Below are 23,060 nucleotides of genomic sequence, written 5' to 3'. Positions count from 1 at the left end.
GAACACTTTCTTAAACAGTCTAAACAACAGTATTCTGGAGAGGTAGACTGATCCTTTACCCCTAACAAGTGCAATCAATTCTTGAGACCACTACAACTCAAAGATATGTGAAAACTCAAAGCTTCAGTAGTATTCAGTGAAAAAGCTAACATTTGACTGAAACAACAATTTCCAGTCAGAAAGTCTTGATGGCATTGTCTTTCTACAGCAAAGTCATGATCAGACATACAGATACCACTTTTGTTTAATAGCCAAATACAAATTATAAAAATAATGCCTCACTGACAGTATGCTTTTAAGCAGTCTGCCTTTGCTGAAGGCAGATACCACAGCTTGTCAACAAACAGTGCTAAGCAATACCCTCTCCTCAAATAATAAATAATAGCACATAAACACTCAACCACATGATCATAGAGTAAATTAACTTTACTTAAGCAAGCAAGAATTCAAGACAGTGCTAATACACATTAAATATTCAGAGGTAAATGCAGTGCACAAGGAGTATAAAAACAATCAGTTGCACAAACACCAAGACAAAATGAAAAAATCTAATAGCTGAATAATTCTAGCTGATACTATTAAAAATACTGAGCCTGTCTGTTTTAAATTCCTAAAAACACACAGGTAGATGCAGATTTTTACAGTAAAATTAGAGGTAGTCACCTCAATGTCCTTCAACAAGACTGTCTGATTTTACACTGTTTTGTGCTCCAGGTATACATAGTTTAGCTAAACATTTCTATTCCCAAAGAAACCAAACCAGTTACATTTTATAATACAAATTCCATGTATTTTACTGCCTGCTAGTTTCTTGTTGGAGAAGAATAATAAACCCAAATCAAACACATTTCATATACTGGGTCCAACTACTTTTTTCAGCAGAAGGGAATTACAATTTTAGGCTTTACACATTTTATTTTCTACATCACATAAAAGAACAAATACAAATGTAGCTCTCCGGTTATTCTTAAGCTATCTTATAAATACAGCCCCACAGTGAAGATTATGCTGCAAATTATACAAAGTTCAGCTACAGAGTACAAATGTGCCAATGGTCTGGGATAAAACAGAAAAAACATACCATTTTAAATGTTTCCCTAACCTAGTTCTTACCAAGCATTTAACCATTTATGACAGTTCAGTACGGTAAGGATATATAGCTATTTGGTACATACTGTATGATAAGTAATATGTAAAATACTGTTGACACTCAGTTGTTCTGATCAACCAAGCTTGTAACACACTTGCTCATAACTTTGAGTCTTCTACTGCTGATTGTACTTTCTCTCACAATATATTTGCATGGGCTCCTATTACTCATATGCATCTTCTTGCTAGGTAGTCTAATCTTATAGCCTCCAGAAGAAAGTGTCAGAAGGGCTTTACATAGCCTGTCAGTGATTGGGGTTTCTCTGAGGTGCACAACAACCATGAAGTCAGAATAAGGTGGGGGTGGGCTTGTCTCCTAATGGGAGGTACAGGGAAGCTTGGCTCCTACAAGAACATTTGAAAATTGTTGCATTTGCTCACACTGCTTACAAGTTAGAGTACCTGTTTCCAAGTATTCAGGCTCATGCAAAATGGTTTACTGTTACAATGGCTAACAAATATTGTCAATATTTTTTTATTAAAAGTTTGAGTTTTTCAAAAAGATGTACTGAAACCATAAAACGTAGACACTTCTTCCTGAAGAGATCTCACATGGCTCACCATGATCTTAAATAAAACTGATTTCTTATACTTTTCAAGTTTCAAATGGTTAGATACAGCCATTCTATATTAAAGTTTTTTTTCCAGATATCAAGATCAGACAGAAGTTTTCAATTCTGCATACATTTTTTAAATAGCAGGTTCCTTTAAGGAGGTGGGCAAGCCTGTTACTGAAAACATGTCTGTGACTTTTCAAAACTGCCATCTTGACTTACCCCAAAACTGGATGTTTTCATACTGCAGTCCAAATTATTTCAATTGTCCTTTTTCTCATAAGGTATCAGGAATTTCACTGAAGCTATACCACAGTAACTTAACATCAGTTTTCAAAAAAATGATCTTAAATAGCAATGTACTCATCTCCTTCTCCTTGTTACAGCTGAACTGCAAATATACATAGTCATACACAAACACATATACAAACAAACCCAGCACTCAAAACAATATCCAAAAAGCAAATTTTATTACGACAATGGCTAAAACTTACAAGCCAGTCTCACTAATCAAGCTTCATCAGCATGAACTGCTCAATACACCAAATCAACTGCATATATAGGCTAACACTTGCATCACATTATCACAAACCCAGTATGCAAAAACTTCCTGTATAGGTCTAATAAAAACTTCAAAAAAAAAAAAAAACACAAATCAAATATAAAGAAAAATGAAAAAACAATAAAAAAAATTAGAAGTATATTTCATAGAAGGCACATTTTCATTTTTAAAGTTAAATACACTGAAACACAGTGGCTAAGAAATCAAAACAATAACACCATGCTTTGAGAAGTTAGCTGTGTTACTACGCTGTATGAGAGTCAAAAGCATTTCAGCAATACATGTTAAAAACAGAGTTGGCAACTGTCAGGAATTTTTCCTCATAGTCAGAAAATAAGAATCTGTCAGAAAATCTGGAAAGTGTAGTCTCTGTCAGAAAATTCAGTTTTGCTGAAAGTATAATGGTGGGGTATTTTTAATCATTCTGAGTGCTAACATATTTCTGAAGCATATTTCCCCAAATTTGTACCATTTCACTTCGATCTCCTATTTGTAGTTATGTTTTGTCAGGATTGTCTTTTGTTTGTTTTAACCAGCATCCTGGGTGATGTGAAATGTGACCATTAGCAGGCAGGGAAACTATTCCATTGAGCATTTTAGAAGTAGTACACAAAATAGTGTGCACATTATTTTTCATAAATGTGAAACAATGGCTCTATCCCCCACAGTTAAACCTAATGTTCTTTGCAGCATATTACACATGCTTTTTTGTCTTCATATTATACATAATATTGTAAGCATAAATAAAACATGGATTCAGGAAAATTGTAAAGTATACATTACGGGAAACAGTATACAAATGTGATACATTCTTTTCGTGACTTCATTCCCTTATTATGAGTTTAGAGCTCCCTATGATTAGCTAGTATAATAGCTTCAACAAACATACCATTTGCCAAGACGATACATTAATCTATGAAGCATCTATATTTCCTTATCTGTTGCATTTAGCATACTATTTACTGTTTCTTCAAAACTGTTGATAGCATAATTTTAGTCTGAAAGAGAAACCATGTTCATTCACTTAATGAAATGGGTGGAACAGTTGGAGCAAAGGTTTGTCCCAAAGGTGGTAACTCTAATTAACGATGCACTTAAAATATTAACAATATAATCCAAATGGCAACCTAACTGATGAAACTGTGTTTTTTTTTTTTTGTAAAACAAACGTAAAAAAAAAAATCTCTTAAAGCCCAACAAAAAAAAAAACAGTACTTTTCATTACCATCACATGATCAAAATCAATAATATAAGGCAGATACATATTAAAAAACATATTCTGTGCTTTAAGTACAAAAAGTATGTCAGAAAATGTAAAAAAAATAACAAATGTAGAAATCCCCCTGCCAAATAAATGAGCAATTCAATAACAAAAATAAATCCATTATCATAAATACTAGACCTAATCAGTAAGTAAAACTCGCCATGCTTTAAGAAGTCTGCTGTGTCATCATGTTCCTTTAGTCTGGTATGACTGAACCAAGCAAGTCTAAAGCATCCCAGCCATACATGTAAAATGAGGGTTAACTTCCCAGCAACATATCCCAGAGAAGGACACAACTTAAAAAAAGTGTCCTTTGCAAAACAAACGCAAAATCTTTTCTTTTGCAAGTCAAAGAAAAGTAAACAATAGTACAGTTACTCTTGCTGCAATCGTGTGGTAAAAATAAACAGTTCAAGGTAACAGTCCATTAAACAAATATGTGCCCTAAATGCAAATATATACATATACCAAAACATATACTGATCCCCCCGACAAAAACATCTGTTGTAAAATATTAACCTTATTCCACAAAGAAGCAATCAGATATGATCATTTAAGCCTAGGAGGTAAAGGGCACCTAAAGTCACAATCCACTGATGTTCCTTCCTGGACAAAAAGCTATGCCAATCATTTTTTCGTAAACCCTCTAATAAACAACACCAATTAAGGTAAAAACAACTGTATTATGTTTTAATAAGTGTTTGTACAATGAGCTACTTTCTCTTCTACAATTAATATCATTTACATGCAATGAAATTCATTTTTTTCCTTGGTCTGCTTGTCTAACTCACATGCACTGCAGGAGCAAACAACCACGTGCATCACCCATTCAGTTGTGCAGGTGATACGATACCAGATTTCAAAAGTCTTGGAAGTATTAGACGTAAAATATTTTGTTTTACATACCTTACAATGTGAACAGTTATGACATCAGTAACATACCTGAATGTATATGCATTCACCCTCAATAGTTTTATGGTTGGTTGCCTATACCATTTAAAAAGTTGGCCAACTGTGTAGCCTTTCTGTAAACTAAACCCACATGTATATGGTACATAATTAAAAAATTGTCACCTTCAGAATGTGCCAATAATGGGAAACAACATTCCTGAACTTAAAAGAATTACTATCATATATCATGTTAAACTTTAGTAACTCAGAATCACTGGTGTCAGATTTCTCCCTGTCACCATGTATAAGATTATGCTTAGATGGTCTCATTAGTACTAACTTGAAAGTATTAAGGACATGTTGGATTATATCCCATTTTAGCTAAATGGCTGTCCAATAGTTTCAGTTCCTGCTTAACAAATTCTCAGTTTTAAATACTGGGACTTATGAAGGTTATCTTTAATGTGCTTAGGGTGGCAGCTACAAGCAAGCAAAAGTATATTTTTAGAAAATGGTTTACAAAATACTGTAGTCATTATAGTCTCATGAGCTAACTTGTTAACCATTGCATCTAAAAATTCAATACTGGAAGTACTACATTTCACGTCAAAATGGATATTCCATTTACTTAGATTCAAAAAGTTTTTAAATGCCTCCAACTCTTGCTGTCACCACCCCCATTAACTTTAGCCTTAAAACAATAGGCAGGAAGCCTTCATCTAGCCCTACCGGAGCCGAATTTAGATCAAAGGGTCACCACAGGCTTTTACTGGGTCAGTAGAGAGCACTGTTGCCACATTTTTGTAACAGCATTTTTTTCACTTAAGGCAACAAACCTGTGATTCACATTCATATTTACAAATAATAGAATTATGTATAAAATTCTATCTGGCTAAGCTGGCAGCCTTCACCCTTCTCTACCAGTCTTCACAATATCTTCAAAAGTATTTTTGCAGAGGGGCAAGCTCCCTGCTCCCCCAACATAAATATATTAATTCTATAGTTGCACAACCATGGAGAAAAAAGAAGGCTCCTTACACACTGAATATAACTTCTAGACATGGTGAAGCAACATAACTGAGGGAATTATCATGGTAAAAATACTGATCAACACTAATTTGCATTGTAATTCCTGTCCTTCAAAACATCAGCAGTCATTTTATATAACATATTTCACACTTTTTAATAAAGTGAATGTCAATAAAATGTAGTACGTCAATCAAATGAGTTTAATTAAATGACCACCCTTTTTCTTTTTCAATAAAGGGAAATGACAAATGAACATAACCCATACATATATACTATACATGTGCACGCGTACACACACAGACGCACAAACACACAGATGGAATTGGGTCATTAACATTAAAGAGAACACTATGGTAGACGTCAACAAAAACCAATAAAAGGTACTATCATTATCAAAGTAAGGTTATTATCCCACTAAAATGCAGTTATTCTATAGTAAATAAATGAACCCCTAGAGGCACTATGGAACACACCATCTTGTACATGTTCATTAACATATTCATTATCCATTTACCCACTTTATCCAGTTCAGGGCTGCAGGGGAGCAACAGCCTGTTCTGGCATTCAACAGGCATAAGGAATAAAACAATCTGGAAAGAATACTAACCTATTACGGGTTGTATAAACATACTCATACACTGCAGACATATCTATGCACAATTAACAGCATCATTAAAAGACTAAAAGCGTGCCTTTGGGATCTGGAAGGAACGTGGTAATTTGCCACAAAACTATGGACAAAAATTGCACTTGCATATTTACTGCATTCTATTTTGCTAACAAGCGTTTTTAGACTTCTATGAAGATACGACAGCCAGCACAGGTAAAACTGTCTTGTTGTTGGGGAGGGGGGGTCACAAGGGAAGAGGTCTTCTGTTGCACTGCTGCACACAGGAGAAAGGCACAGCAAGCAACATAGAGAAAGATTGAAAACTACAGTATCAATAAACAGCAAACTAAATTAATCAAAGACAGCATCAAAGAATGCACAACAATGTAACAAATAACTTTAGATATGGATGCTTGGGCAAACTAATTGTTGGTCAAACTGAAGGGAGTGGAATGTATTTCCTGTTTTATTACTGCTCTCCATTCTAATATGACTAATTCCTCTGCTTGTTGACACAAAGCACATAAACATTTCAAAGCTGGAGAATAAAAATATAAAACTGTATACAAAATACACAACAGCTCTCTATAACTGGTTGCAAGGTAACCAATAAATGCTGACTGCAGGCGGGGACTACCACCAAAGATGAATGAGTTAAAAGTGGCAATTACATAGGCAGTAGGCTGTGGTACACATTTGTTAGCAAAGATAGTGACAACAGCTGCTCTGAATGTGCCAAGAACCAATACTCTAAAGACAATTGCCACATCACTGCCACTTAAGTCAGGACTTCCATCACAATTCATCTTATAAAGCTTAAACAGAAAACCTTAGATTTAAAAGCATAAAATGTATAGCAATGTCTGATTACCACAGAATATTACAAAGAAATTACATACTTAAATCAGCACAATTTACATACCAAAAGTTACTTTGTCATCACAAATTATCCAGGACCAAGTAACAGCTGAAGCTCATGGTAAAAAAAAAGGATAAAGCCGACATCAAATTGCAAATAATCTACACAGCAGCCCTGACATTACCAGCATTTTCCAAAATGTTTAACAGAAAAGTTATACTAAGTTAGAAATGTTTTGGATCAAAGTATTATCTGACTAAAGGAAAAAGAATAAGGCAACATACAAGTGCAACAAAACTTCAAGTCAGTAAATGTACCATATATTATAGAAGGTATAACCCAAGCACAGAAATTCTGAAAGTAGTGGATAAACATATAATACCTCATAAAAGAAAAAAAAAATGACATATTGGAAAAATACACAATATGCATGGCAGAAATCGCATAAACAAGACAGCTAGTGATTGTACACAGAAACAGCAATCATTAGAAAAACAGAATAACTAAACCATAATGCCCATCTTGGAAATGACAGTCAATGTATAAGAGGAAGGCAAAATAAAAGATATTATAAAAAGAAGACAGAAGCTTTATGCATATGGAATGGATGAAAGAAAAAAAACATCCAGGTTGTACATAGAAAATGAGAAAAGTAAGGTGGGCAAGTGAGTAAGAAGATAAGTAGAAAGGATCATAAATGGAAGAAAAAAATAGTTTTATTTATGTTTTTGTACTTACCCTTGAAATAAGGTTGGATAGGTAAATTTCAAGACTGAAAGGACATACTGTAAAACAAACATCAGATTAAATTTGTTAGCTCACTCAAGCATTATTCCAGTACCAAAAGTTGTGAAAACACAAATACTTTGAAGGAGAACTCTAAAACTTGCAGCCATGCCACTACCATATTTAAAAATATTCCCTGATGCACCTAAACAATATATTGTTAAGCTGATGTCCAGTAAAAACCACAATGGAATTTATTTTACTTGCCAAGTTTAAACACTTGAAATTGCTAAGTTACATGTACTTATCTTAATTTCATCCCAATGTAAAATGAAGCAAAGCAGTTTCATATGGTTTGCAATGATCGGATAACCTGTTTGGCCAAGTTGTAGCCAGTAAGATTAACCCCACTCAAGAAAGGAATAATGGGGAATAGATGCTCAGCCATACAAACACACAAATATGGATGTCAGACCTATACTGAAATATCAAAAAGATAAGGTGCCACAATGGATTTTCTCTAGTAAAATTATTTCAGACATTACAACTTACAAAATGCATTTCTGTATTTCAGACCAAAACTGTTTACAGCAACAGTAACCTGCAAGCTAGATAAGGCTCATAGCTCTGCTTTGTTTTACAACAAATGAATGTCCATTATCTGTTCTCTGTTCCATAACATATACAACCGTGTTAGGCTTATTCGTTGTTGAATGGCCTAAACCAAGAATCAAAAAATAAGTGCATAAATCAACTATGAAACTACTACAAATGCACTAATTAGGAAGGCAACCAAAAGGAAAATCACATACATATTGGCGCAAAGGCAGGAATACCACAAATACCGCAGTTCCACCAGTCTAATGGCTCATAGCAAAAGAGCTTATTATAAATCACTTAAAATAGAAAATGTTCATTAAGCAAATGTTTTCATCCCATCATCAATGCATATGGACTTCATCAGAACAAATATTTTTTACTCAAGCCTTACACCTCCTTAAAAACGGTGAAGTCATTTATCATGATTAAAAACAATAAATCACAACCACCACACAACATAAATATGACATTAAATAACAATGCAATGTTGTATGCTAATGATGGAAAGTAATAATAAAAGGAACCTATTTAAACAATGGACTTTCAAGATGGCTGCACAATTACTGACAGATTTATTAGATGTCTCCCAGTGGAGCTATGAAAACTGCAATTACGAAATGAAAAAACCCTTAAAGAAATCAAATATGATAAAATTCACTTACTGGCTTGTAATGACACTGACTAGATGCCAGTAAAGAAGAAATCTGGAGAAAGTAACAGACAAATTAAATAGAAAACAAGAAAAAAAAATTCTGTATGGGAAGAACCTTGCAGCTGTTGGGGGGGGGGGGCAGTTCAAGTTCCAGCTTTGGTACAGAGGATGGTTTCCAGTAATAAAATAGTCAATTAACAAAAGGCTGGAACAAATAGCTTTAACTAGGTATTCAGCTATGCTGACAATAGTGCAAAAATTAGAGGATGAAATGAAGAAACGCTGACTGAGCTTGAGGATTTTTAAAAAGAGCTCTTTCAAAAACAGTAAACTTAGAAGATAGTGCATAAAAAAACAGATTTGCTGCTATACCAGAGAAACAGGAAGGAACAGAGTACATTAATTTTATGAAAGTATAAATAAGCAACTGAACTGGTGTTCCGTAACAGGCTTTAAATGAAATAGCATTGCATGTATACTCCAAGAGAAAGCATCCAAAACCTGTATTAGTAAAGTTGCAAGCATACCAGCAGAAATGAAAAGTATTAAAAATTGGAGACAACAGAATGTTTATGGAAAATTAATATTCGCTGTACACCAGATAGAAGAGAAGCAAGTTTAGCTGAACAATAAGGGAATATCAAAAACCAGGTGTTAAGATTCAAGCTGCTATATCCAGCTGTCTTCATATTATTTTTCCCCAATGGGTAAAAGCCATTTTTGTATGGACAATCTAAGGAGGAAATTACAAAAATAGTTAATAAATACTGAAGCAAGTAGTTAATAAATACTGAAGCAAGGGGACTCTGCTTTTCATTTTTCTGATAACAACAAAGTCAATAGTGAGACTTTACCAGTAAAATCTTTTTCATTGTTGCAAAGGAAAATACTTGACTGACAGAAAAAATACAGGGCTGACTAGAAGAATCAGGAGTACTTTAGATTTGAAGCAGGGACTGATTTTGAGAGGTGGAAGTGACCAACAAGAAGACCAGCAGTACTGTGAAATTACAGAATAAATGGGACAATAAGTGGCTGGGTTGAAATTTTGTTGACTGGGATAAATAGGTGGGTTGACTAACATGTGTACCTCACTTTACAGTCACTTAGTTCATAAGGGCAGAGAAAGGACTAAAGAAATAACTAAGTAAAATATTGTTTCTTCTTGTTAATATCTGCATTCAAAATTCATGATATAAATTACATGTTATGCTATAAAGCAGTTTGGCATACGGTACAATCAGGGCTATTGTAACTTAGGTGGAAATGTTTTATCAGTTATTACTTTGCATGTTAAAGACATTAACCATGAAAGTATTTTTTCTTACTTGTAATATATCCAGGTTTTTCACTGTGGCAGGTGAGACAGGCTGGACAGAGAAGCAAGTTAAAGTTTATACAATGTTGTGATCTTGGTCTGCTGGGGCAGGGGACAGATGAAGAGTATTGATCATATTATATGAAGAATAAAGATGATCTTCCCCATTTTACATGGGTAGATCATTTGTTTAAGCTACAGAAAGTTTTTAAATGAATATGTTTGAAAAACGAAAATGTGATGAAAAGCATGGAAACTGCAGTTTTCCTGTATTTGCCAAGTCATTAAGCTATTTTTTTTTAATTATCAAATGCTCTCGGTGAGAGATAGTGTCTACAGGTGCAAGAATTAGCAATTAGTAGGTCTGCATTGTGTGTGATGAGCAAAATTTACAAAAATTTGTTCATGCATCTGCAAAGTTACTAGCTTTTTTTCCTCATTACTAACTGCTTTTACTTGTAAATTAGCTGTGGGCAGCTGCAACCAATCATTACATCTCCGAACACTCTGTACTTGTAAATCTCTCTCCGTGCAGTGTAATTTACATTTAAAATGACATTTCAAGCACTGCAGTGAAAATACATTAAGTTTGAAATTCTGGAATGTGATTAATGCATTTAACACAACAGTAAATTGTTTAGTTTATTTGTAGTCAGGAAACATTTTCTTAAGGCTTAAAGTTAATGTTTACTGAAATTATGCAAACTTTTTTTTTTAAATCTGGGAGGGGAATATACATAACAAAAGAAAAGAGAACAAATTAGTGTAAGTAGGAACACAGGCTCTAATATGAACTCAAACATGGGTAACCTTAACTTTAGAATAGGTAATGCCTGTGGGTACAGACATAGATTTAGGGCAAATTCTCCTATAGGGGAGGGGGATAAACTTCATTTTTTTTTACAAAGTATAAACAGTTTTCTGCACACTAAAAGAGAATGAGGAGATTCTGAAAAAATAATTGTTTGGGTGTTTTCACTAAAGTAAAAAGTTCTGAAAATGTGACAGATTCAAATGTACATGAAAAAGAAGCAACTACATAAGAGGAGTTCAGAATGCCAAATATGAGTACATGTGAACTACAACTTGAAAATATGCATTCAAAACAAATGTCATGTGTAATAGGTGGGAGAGAAGCTTTCTATAATTATGGATACTCTGTCTATATTATCATGGCATGTACACAGGCTTATAGTTATAGACAAAAAACAGAGTGCTGAATCATATCAAGAAATGTGGGCTGCAAATAGCAATGTTACAGAATACACATCTGGATAGAAATGAACATCTGAATTTGACAAAGAAATGATTTTATGATGGGTATTCAACAACATATCAGGGAAAAGGAAACTAGAGTGATAAATCTGATTGCTTGAGTGTCCCCAGTAATGAGAGAAGAGGGGAAAAAAGATAATAAAGGCAAGTTTTTGGCAGTAAGGGGTTACTAGCAGGGGCATATATTTATATTCCACCTAAAACTATTCTTATTGAGCTTAAGATAATTTTGGGAGAAATAATTAGCTTTCATCTGGGATTATTTTTATGGGTGGGGACTGGAACTTAGTTTGCAATGGTAAGGCTCTATCAAAAAGACTGAGAAAATACAACAAGAGAGGGCAGATTTCTTAGAAATATGTCAGAAAATTTGGTATTGAAGTCACTAATTTAATAGCAGAAACTCGGACAAAATTTGCATTTTAGTTACCAAGTTATGATAACTGGACTAGGCTGTACAGAAGTTAAATACACAGGCTCTCTTGAATTATAACTGAAAGTTGAGGCACACATCCAAATAACTACTACAGCTCACACACCATTAAAAACTAAACTAAAGATGTAAAGTAATGAAGAAAAACTGAGAAAGTACTGCTTTCCAAATCGCCTATTAGAAACAGAAGAATTTTAGAAAGGATCGGTGGAAATGATTTGAGAGTTATTAGAAAAAACAGAAATTTCTTCAAAAGGAAAAGAAAGCCAGTGGGATAAAAAAATAAAAATGGAGTTTTGAAACAAGGTAGGAATAAGAGAATGACATGGGAAAACAGTAATATGGATTACTTAGAGTGGTTGTGAAAGGTTAAAGTACTGCAGAATAAAGAAAAGCTCACAGAACAAGAAATGAAGCAACTACAGAATGCTAAAGAGAAAACAGTATTTGGATAATGGTCATGAGTTTAGAAAGGTTACTTTTAAACAACTATTTTTTAATAACTTCAGATCACAAAAATCAGTTATCACAATGGTTTAGGCAACAGAAAGTAGAGTTTAGAGATCCTAGGACAAGAAATATAACCAGAACTTCTAAAATTTGCATAAAGTACAGGAACGTGGAAACCAGGAAAAAGCACAAATGGAAATATTCTTGGAAAACTTAAATTATCCAAAGCTCAGAAGAAGATAAAGCTCAAAAATGAATAGCTAAAACAGGAAGAGATGCTATAAAAACTGAGATGTATAAATCAATCAACAGGGTAGTCTCCATCAAAAGATCTTATTCCTGAAGAAGTTTACAAGTTGGGAAGAAAAAGTGCTCAAAATCTGGAAGATTTTTTAACAGTATTTTAAATAGTAGAGAAGAATCAGCATCTTTTATGAAAGAACCCTTCAAACCCATTTTCATACACATCAATTTCAATTTTGAACCATTATTAAAGTGTAATAGTGTTCTATAACAGAATGGCAAAGATGTTGCCAAAACTGACAAGATATGAATCAATGTGGTTTTTGTGGTGGAGAGGCAAACATTTGACAAAATTAACATAACAATGATGATGTAGAGGGAAGCAGAATATAATAAAACACAGCTATTATTTGTGGATCACTGCAGAGAAAGCATTTGATGCAGTCAGATGCGATTTTAACAGTAGGACAAAGAAAGCATTTGCATTCCCTAATAGAATAACAGAGTAATTAGGAGGTCCCGTGAAAGGCCATAAGCAAGAATTAAAGTGGAAAGGTTCCTCTTAATTCTGCCTCCCACACCAAGGACTGATAACTGCATACAGTACATGCAAAGAGTAAGTGATAGGGGAGTGCTAAGTGAATGACCAGCTATGGCAAGGTTTTTAATCAGACCTACAACAGAAGCAGCTGTAAAAAAGGAATAATTAGCAGTATATATAAAATAATGAATGATAATTATAAGAATCAGTCAGAGAAGGATAGAAAGATTTGGAACAGAGATTAGAAAAGCAATGTACCAAGAAACAGACAGTTATGGCGCCTAATGTTTATGATCTTTACTTGGAAATGTTTGCATAGCCATTTTTATACTCCAGTCAGTTGATGGAATTTTTCCTCAGATAGACAACAAATGTTGGAGGTGTGATGAGAAAGAGGGGGGCAATTGGGAGCATGTGTTCTAGCAATGCAATGGATTTGGAAGATTTTGAAATTCTCTACAGAATGTTTCATCAGGTGTGTTGGGGAGAAAACCACTGTAACCAAGGAAAGGATTCCTTTGAGATGGGACATAGGCTTTTAATTTCCTAGACATAACACCATCTTATTAAGTTTAATGCTACTGGCTTCCATAAAAACAAAACAGTTACAAGAAAATGAAATAAAAATCTAAACCAGTTATTACCGAAATACTGAATATTTTAATGGAGATAAAATAATTCATGGTGAGATCCTTTCAGAAAGGAAATTAGATAGAACATGAGGGAATAATAAATACATAATAATGTTTAAGAGGAGGATGACTTTTAAAGGAAAGAAACAACTGGAATGAATGATAATTGTTAAAAAGGAAACATATACTGCATGAACAAATTTTACTATGGTTAGTTTTCTTTTATATTAATATATCTGTATATAGGTCACTGTTTTATTTGTTGTTTAATACACAGGGTTGAAAAAACTCCAATATGGCGTTACATGCTACGTAGAGTCCCTATATTGTGTAACCTATTTTTATTACATTCAGAGGAACATTAGGTTAAACAGGGAAAAAAAGCTAGGCCCCTATTATAATTTGGGCAGTTTAACATGAAGCTCATCTCAGGCTTTAAAATTGGAAATGATGTAATAAAGTCAATTAATACCAAATAAACTGAACAATAACTGATTGTTGTAAATTAAACATAACCCATGGTAAAAAGTCTGGCTCCAAACACTTGTATTACTTACATAAAGAGCTTTGGTGACCACACTGATACGAATTTCAGAACAGCTATGAAAACATAAAAAAGTTATAGCCACAACCCAGACCCATGTCACAGAAGGATGAAGTTCTGACTACCATAAATGAACTGCATTCAATGAGTAGCAGGGGTGCTAGAGAAACCAAGATGGACAGGATGGAAATGAGTGATTGACATCAGCTGTCCCATCCTGGGAGAGTACGGCAGCTTGGTTTTCTACTCTACCAACAGTGGCAGTAAAGCAGGTGTATCATTCAAAGTAATGAGACTAGCAAGTCTAAACTGCAGTGGTTCGCCTCTTACAAGGGAGATGGAATATGCAGTAACACACATGTGCTGACTATTAGCAGTCATAGTACAGCTCTCAATCCACTGTGAGGAGGGATTAGATGGGGAAAACCTAATCCCTGACACAGGAATGATGGCTCGCACTCACACTTTGCTCATCTCTCACTCCACAATGAATGGGCCACAGCATTCTTGCCTTTGTTGAAGCAATGGATCAACTCAGTTCCTAGTGGGGTAGGGCTCAATAGTCAGCAATGAGTAAAACAAAAAATACAAAGTTCTTAATTAAAATGGTGAACAAGCAAAATATTGTGGAAGTAATACAGGGTTCAATGGCTTCCAAAAAAGTGTATGTACTCCAGAAAACAGATGAGAGATTTAAATATCTTTGAGGATCACTAGTATAGTGTGTGCCTTCAAGGAATTTTTAATCAGTTATGTGACTTTTCACAGGTAGAAAACAATTCAGTGTAATCCAAGATGCCAGATGCAAATCAAGAATTTAAATTAAATGGAGGCAACATAAAAATATGGAAGGAGGTATTAATAGGATCCAAAAGGCATTTCAGAATTTGAATGTGGCAATGTAAAAACAGATGGAAGCAGCTCTGCAGCTCAGCTCATTAACAAATGAGAATAGAAAGAAAATTTGATACAGATACACAAGTCAGCAAAGCTGATCTATGGGGAAAATAGGGAATCAAATAACCAAAATAATGTATTACCTTATGTCATATTTAGATTTAGAGTACCCATAACTCAAATATAGCTATGAAAAGAATTATAATACAAAGTGATAGCAATTCAGTCTAATAAAGAAGAAAATATTTTACCTTGGGTACAAAAATATAACTAAAAATCTCAGAAGAGCAGTAAAGGCAAAGTGACTCAAACCCACAAAGAAGATCAAAGCACTCTACTGATGGAAAAGGGTATGCACAGCAGTGTCAGCAGCGAAAAGAACTGAAAAACCCATTGCAGTTCCTCCTATGTATGGGTTTTTCACTCACCAACCAAGGTTCCATGGAACACTGTTGAGAGAAAGGTGAGAGTCTTCATATGGGTTAAAGGGGATTGCTGGTAAAAACACACTGGACAGAATAAAGCAAGGCAAGTGGGATCTAACCCAAACATATTGATCTACTGTAAGATCCCTGAAGAAGATTAGAACAAGCTCTAAGAGAACCCTAAAAGAAACTAAATTTCTTACTCACACTGGAATGAAAACTACAAAATTTACAGGGAAAAAAAATCAGCATGCTATAGTTTGATACAAATGTGACTGGCTTAGAATGCAGAAAGTATGTATCAGGTACTCTATAGAAGAACATACCATGGAGGTGGAAGAAAGAACAAGTGAACAACAACTTAAGAACAAACCTCACTTCTACAACTAATAAGGGCAATACTAAAACAAATAAAGGAATCAAAAAGAATTTAAAACAAATTAATCATTTGAACAAAACTAACAAAGAATCAGTTAAAGCAGCAGAAAACTGGATGTATACTTGCAGAACTGCTAAATAACATGTTTAGATTTAAAAGTTGTTTAAGGAAACAGAATTTGAAAAGACACTGAATAAAACAAGGAGAAATCAAGATGGAAAAAAATGTAAAATAAGCTGGGAGGTTATTCTGCGATATAGCCCATTCCTCGGGTGCACCACACCACACACGCCACATAGTCCCTCAAAACCTACACCACCAAAACACACACATAGCAACACAAAACACACACCTACTTTCGCAGAGGCTCTCAAAAATCTGCTCAAGCAAGAGACCTCCAAAGCAGAAACGCATGAAACCTCCACCCCCAACACAACCCAAATGATATATAGCTCACAAACTCAGTGTGCCACTCAACCACAGCCCATAAGGCATAACAACGTACCCAACACTCTAGTCATAGGTGACTCTATAGTCAGGCACACTGATGTTCCACTCACTAGGTTAAACAAGGAGAAAGTTACTGTCAGCTGCCTGTCGGGGGCCAGGATCAGCCACATAACGCATGCACTCAGGTCACTCCACAAGTACAAATATGACTCTGTCATTGTCCATGTTCGTTTGAATGCCCCGAGATGTACCTCCCTGGACTACGTGAAAAGAGACATGGAGGAGCTCTCTGATCTTGTAGCCCAGGCAGGTATGACCCTAGCCCTGAGCAGCATTCTGCCATCACCCAGAATGATACCACAGTAAAAGGACAAAATGACTGACTTCAACAACTGGCTAAGCTTTTGGTGTCATTCTAAGGGGATCTAGTATCTGTCTGCCTGGGATGACATGATCGACAGACCACGATGCTTTACCAGAGAGGGCCTGCACCTGTCGCTCATGGGATTCCAGATACTGGCTAAGGCTCTTGCCACCCCTATAGTGCCTTTTTTAAGGCAAGGTTCAAATGACAAATTCACCACCATAACAGGCACAAGCAAGCAAAATCTGAGAGTAATGCTACTCAATGTTATAAGTCTAAACCTCAAAATGTATTCAGTCAAGGCACTCCTTAAAAAGGAGAACATCGACATCTGTGCAGTGACAGAGACCTGGTTCAAGGCTCCAAAGGGCACCCCTGCATTACCAGGCTATAATTCATACCACACCTTTCGGCCACCTAACCTGGACCGAAACACTAAATGTGGAGGCGTGTCCATATTCATTAAAGATATCCACACCTTCAGGCTAGTTGCTCAGCATAATGCATCCGACATTATCCAAGTGCAACTAACTCTGGGCAAGACCGCAATCCAGACTGTAACTTGCTACAGATCCCCCACTATGCACCAGGATTCACACTCCTCATTTCTTGATACACTGGAAATTATTAGGGTACAACCCAACACGCTAATAAATGGGTGATTTAAACTACCCCTGGAATTCACAAATTCCAACGCCTTAGATCAACTTATCCACACCCCCACCAGGGGTAGCAATATCCTAGACCTGTTCATTACCAATATGGGCGACCGGTGTTCCACACTAGAGGTCAGTTCCTCATTGGTCAGATCCAACTACAAGGTAATCAGCCTAGACATCCACATCCCGCCCCCACCCCCCATTAGGGAAACCACCGTAAAAAATTTCTCCAAAGCCAACTTCACGCTTCTTAAGACAGCAGTGCAAACTTCACGACACCCATGCAGATGGACAATAGAGGTACGACTGCTGAATCCTACACAAATGCACTTTATAAGAACTTATAAAAGTCCATGGACGTCGTGCTATCCCTAAAAGAACCAAGATGCTATCCTACCAAAAAAGGAAGCCAATCTGGTGGTGTCCTGCCATAAACAAACTCTACAACAGAAGAAAGAAAGAAACTGTTGCAAAAAAGAGTAAAATCCCATGACTGGAAGAACTCCCTGGTCAGCCTCAATAAGAAGCAAAGATCTCTCATAAAATCCACCAAAGCTAGTGATGAAAACAAAATCGCCACCGAGTCTAAAGACAACCACAAAGCATTCTATAGCTATGTCAAGATTCTCAGTGGCAACACTCAGATCTGCTCTGAGTTGCAGCACAATGGCCCTAACTATACAGAACCAACTGATATTGCCAACATCCTGGCAGATAGGTTCAGTGCTAACTTTACCCCCCTCACCCCCTAAAGGGCCCATCTCTATACCGGAAGAATGCAAAGTTCCTGTAATCACGGCTGCACAGGTAAAAAAAAAAAAAACACACTCTCCAAAGCCAAGAACACAGCATCCATTGAACCAGACATCATCCCAGTCTGCGTTCTACATGACCTGCAGAATGAACTGGCACCCCACCTAAGCACCATGTTCAATCATAGCCTCAACTCAGGCTCTGTGCCCACTGAATGGCGCACAGCGACGGTTATCCCACTCCACAAAGGGGGAGCCACTATGGACCCTGGGAACTACTGCCCCATTAGCCTAACGAGCCTGGTCTGCAAGGCCATGAGATGCATCATCATGGAACTTATAAACAAAGACATTGGTAATCTCCAAACTCTAGACCTCACCCAGTTCGAGTTTGTAAAAGGCAAATCATGTCTCCTAAACCTGATAGACTTCTTTGAAGCAGTCATCAAAGCTGTAGACAAGGGTAAGGTGGTTCACACAGCCTATCTAGATCTCGCCAAGGCTTTTGACACAATCCCCCACTCTGGAATTATAGATAAACTCACTAAACTAGGTATAAATCTCTACATCACAAGACGGGTTTCCAAATGGCTCACTGACAGAACCCACACTGTGAAAGTAGCAGACTCCAAATCCGACTTCAGACCAGTGACAAGTGGAGTACCACAGTGTTCAGTCCTGGGACCTCTCCTGTTTGGTATCTACTTTTCTGAAGTACAGGCTAACACAGAAGGTCTTTGGCTAACGAAGTTCACAGATGACTGCAAACTAAGAGCCATAACAAACTCCTAACGATGTGGACATCCTACAAAAGACCATCACCGAGACAGTTGCCTGGTGTCAAAGCCATGGCCTCAAGCTCAGTGCCAGAAAGTGCATCGTCATCCCCTTTGGCAAAACCTCTGCACCCATGAGCTACCACATAGGTGGTAGTCTACTTAACACCGAAAGTGTGATAAGAGACCTTGGAACTCAGGTGGACAGTAGTCTCTCCTTTGTTAATCACATTGCCACAGTAATCAGGAACTCCTTCTACGTGGCACACCTCATCACAAACAGTTTCTCATCCAGGAAAAAAAAAGAGGTCATTGTTCCCCTCTACTCGTCACTCATTAGACCCATTATAAAGTACAACTCCCCTTTTAGTATGTACCTCACAAGACATCTACAACATCTGGAAAGGCTGCAGAAATACCTCACAAAGAGGATTAACAGCCTCAAACAGATGCCCTACGCAGACAGCCTCAAAAAACGCCAGCTTTACTCTGTCGCATATCGCCTACTCAGACGCGATCTCTGCCTAACATACAAAGCTATGTCAAACCCAGAGCTGTTGGACATGCTCCACTTAAAGAAATCCCAATCCCTCCAAGCTACATGCTCTAGGGACCTAAACCTTGTCACCACAATAAACTGAACATGCTGAAGGAATAGATTCCTGTCCCAGAAACTTCCCATACTCTGAAACAAAATACCTATCTATATCAAACAAAGCTCCTCATTAGCACTCTTCAAGAAAAATCTTGATGATTGGATGGAAATAGGAAATTCACCCCGGGGCTCACCTCTGTGGCTCTGCTCGACAGGGGCACAGGAAAATAATTTTCTTGGGTGGTGAAAGCCAGGGTACGTTTTTGGCTAGGCTTGTACAGGCCCTTGGGCTGATAGCCTAGTACCTACCTATGAACCAAAGATTAACCTTCGTTCTTCTCACGTTACTCTGGTAATGACCTTAAATTTAAGAAGATACTTGCAAATAAAGAGATCCAAGCCTAACCAAATTAAATGAAGAAGAAGGACTACAACTGTATAAGCCAATTTAATACAGGCTATCACAGAATCTGCTGGTACCTCAACCTAACATCCTTCTAAGGATGGGACTACAGATAACACATGAATAACCGTGCAGAGCACAGTACATAAATTAGTGATATCTAAAAAGTGGGATTTTTTTGAAGTAGCAATTTACGTTACTGTAAAATTACACTATTTAAATAATTACAAATTAATTAAATAAGCTACTTAATTAACATACATTATTTTCCTCTTTAAGCAAAAATTAACATATGCAGTCTATTAACTATGCTCTACACAGTTTATATTACAGAATGTTGAAATCCATACTATAAATAATCGGAAAACAAAAACAGTGATCATAATGTAAAACATAATGCACACATGTATTAGAGATCAGTTTTATTTTGTTCACTTGTCATTCTCCCCTATATACAAATGTTTGTGCATATATGAGTATGCACGTAGGTGGTTTTTACAGCCATTTAGAAGGTGTGTTTAGGTAAAACTTATCCAAAACAGAAACAATAGATATAATGACAGCCACAGTAGGCAACAGTAAAGAACAATACATTAAATAAATGTAGCTCAGTTCTTCATTAAGATTACAAGGAAACAGAATTCCATATTTTAAAAAGAATGGATTTAACATTCATAAGCTGCATAAACATTTCCAGCTGTCATCATCATCATCATCTTTCGGTTGTTCCCGTTAGGGGTCGCCACAGCGGATCATCTGTTTCCATTTCTTCCTGTCCTATGCATCTTGCTCTGTCACACCAACCACCTGCATGTCCTCTCTCACCACATCCGTAAACTTTATCTTAGGCCTCCCTCTTTTTCTGTTACTTGGTAGCTTCATCCTTAGCATCTGTTTCCCAAAATACTCAGTATCCCTCCTCAGCACATATCCAAACCAGCGTAATCTTTTCTCTCTGGCTTTGTCTCCAAACTTTCCAACCTGGGCTGACCCACTAATATACTTATTCCTAATCCTGTCCACCCTCGTTACACCCAGTGCAAATCTTAACATCTTTAACTCTGCCGCATCCAGCTCTAACTCCTGCCTTTTGTCAATGCCACTGTCTCCAACCCATATAACATAGCTGGTCTCACTACCCTCTTGTAGACCTTCCCTTTCACTCTTATTGGTACTCGCCCGTCACAAAAAACTCCCGACACTCTTCTCTACCCACTCCATCCTGCCTGTACTCTCTTCTTCACCTCTCTTCCACACTCACCATTACTCTGAACTATTGATCCCAAGTATTTAAACTCATCCACCATCACCACCTCTACTCCTTGCATCCTCACCATTCCTCTATACTCCCTCTCATTCACACACATATATTCTGTCTTAGTCCTGCTGACCTTCATTCCTCTTTTCTCTAGAGCATATCTCCATCTCTGCAAGGTCTCCTCCACCTGTTCCCTACTCTCACTACAGGTCACAATGTCATCTGCAAACATCATAGTCCACGGGGACTCCTGTCTGATCTCGTCTGTCAACCTGTCCATCACCACTGGAAATAATATATACATCATACCTCTCAACCTGGAAACATCAAAAATCTGGACAAGGCACATGAAAAATAGGTACAAATCTGTACACTGATTAACATATAATTTGCCTGCATAATTATGTAACCCCACCCACTCCAATGAAATTGTGGGCTACCAACTTTCAAACGCAAACTGAAGAACAGACAACCAAAATATGGCACCAGAGTCCCCCTGCAGTCATTCCAATCATATATGTATGTATATATATATATATATATATATATATATATATATATATATATATATATATATATATATATATATATATATATATATATTTATAGTACAAGTTCATTATATATCCTTATGATGCATCATGTCTAGTTCATGAATCATGTCAGAAAAATCATTTGAACTAAGCTACTTATCTAAATCTAATCCACAAATGCATAAAATCATTCCATACATATGTACCTATCAAATAAATATATATGTGTTGAAATAACTTTGTTATGACTCTAGTAAAAAAAAAAAAAAATCTGAAGGCACGCTTTAGTTTTCAAGGGACAAAACAAAGTATGGGTTGCTTCAGCATGGGTTATAACAAATCAAGATGCACATTGCTAACAGTCCACTTGTTAAATACAGTAACTAACAATTTTGTGTTATTGCTTTGAGTTCAAGGCTACTGCATTGTTTATATGCTTGGTTTAACAGCCTGAGAAAATTGTGTATGTTGAGTGGCCTTAGTATCCTTCCCGTCTGTTCCTGCAGCTGGAGCACTAAGAAATCAGATCTTATTTTCCATTAACTCACATTAAAGTAAGAATCAGACAATACAAACTCGATGAAAACTGAAAGCAGAAATCAGACACAAAAATTCAACAAACAATCTTGTTAAAGCTCTATATTGCCACCTATATTGTCCTACAAACCAAAAGGAAGCTATGAAAACGACATACAAGGCTGTCAGCTCACTTGCCTAAAATAAATTAGATATTTCTCATTGAAACACTGGGTCAAGTGCAACACATCCCTTTATTACTGTCAAAGGAAAAAACTTCAAAGACCAATAGATGTAAGGTTCAGTTAAGGTATATTTTTTACTTGCCGCAAGGAGACAAAAACATGCAAATACAAGGATTTGTCTAACTACTAACAGGAAGTATGCTTATTCTTATACTATTTTACAAGACATGGCCTTCTATGGCTGACGTAATCAAACACAATTTTCAGTATTGTTCTACAGCAGATGTTACTCAGATTTTCTGCTGACATGACTAGATTTGTGAGAAACTTTTGAGAAAAACAACCTGGCCTTGGTGGGCACTAATTTGTTTACAAACTTCCATTGTATAGTGTTACATTTCAAGGTACTCTTCTAATTCAGATACAAGCAAATGCTGATTGCAGTTCATATTTTCAAACAGGCTTTGTCCTAATTATCTATAGCTTCTACAGCTGTGTATTTTCTCACAGCACAAACGGAACTTCTTATCTAAGCT

General features: G+C 36.2%; 1 protein-coding gene across 1 annotated transcript in view; it reads right to left on the bottom strand.

The window, feature by feature from the left end:
* TMEM241 (transmembrane protein 241) overlaps nt 1-23,060 on the bottom strand; it is a 453,749-nt gene that overhangs the window by 410,490 nt on the left and 20,199 nt on the right. Inside the window, exon 2 of the mRNA XM_044065763.1 lies at nt 7,657-7,703. Within this exon, the coding sequence (XP_043921698.1) occupies nt 7,657-7,703 (47 nt within the window). The remainder of the gene's footprint in view (nt 1-7,656; nt 7,704-23,060) is intronic.

Source organism: Protopterus annectens, chromosome 3.part0 (genome assembly GCF_019279795.1).
Source record: "Protopterus annectens isolate FY-2018-M chromosome 3.part0, PAN1.0, whole genome shotgun sequence".
NCBI lineage: Eukaryota > Metazoa > Chordata > Ceratodontiformes > Protopteridae > Protopterus > Protopterus annectens.
Note: the sequence above shows the minus strand (reverse complement) of the source record. Positions and strands in the feature narration are given on the sequence as shown.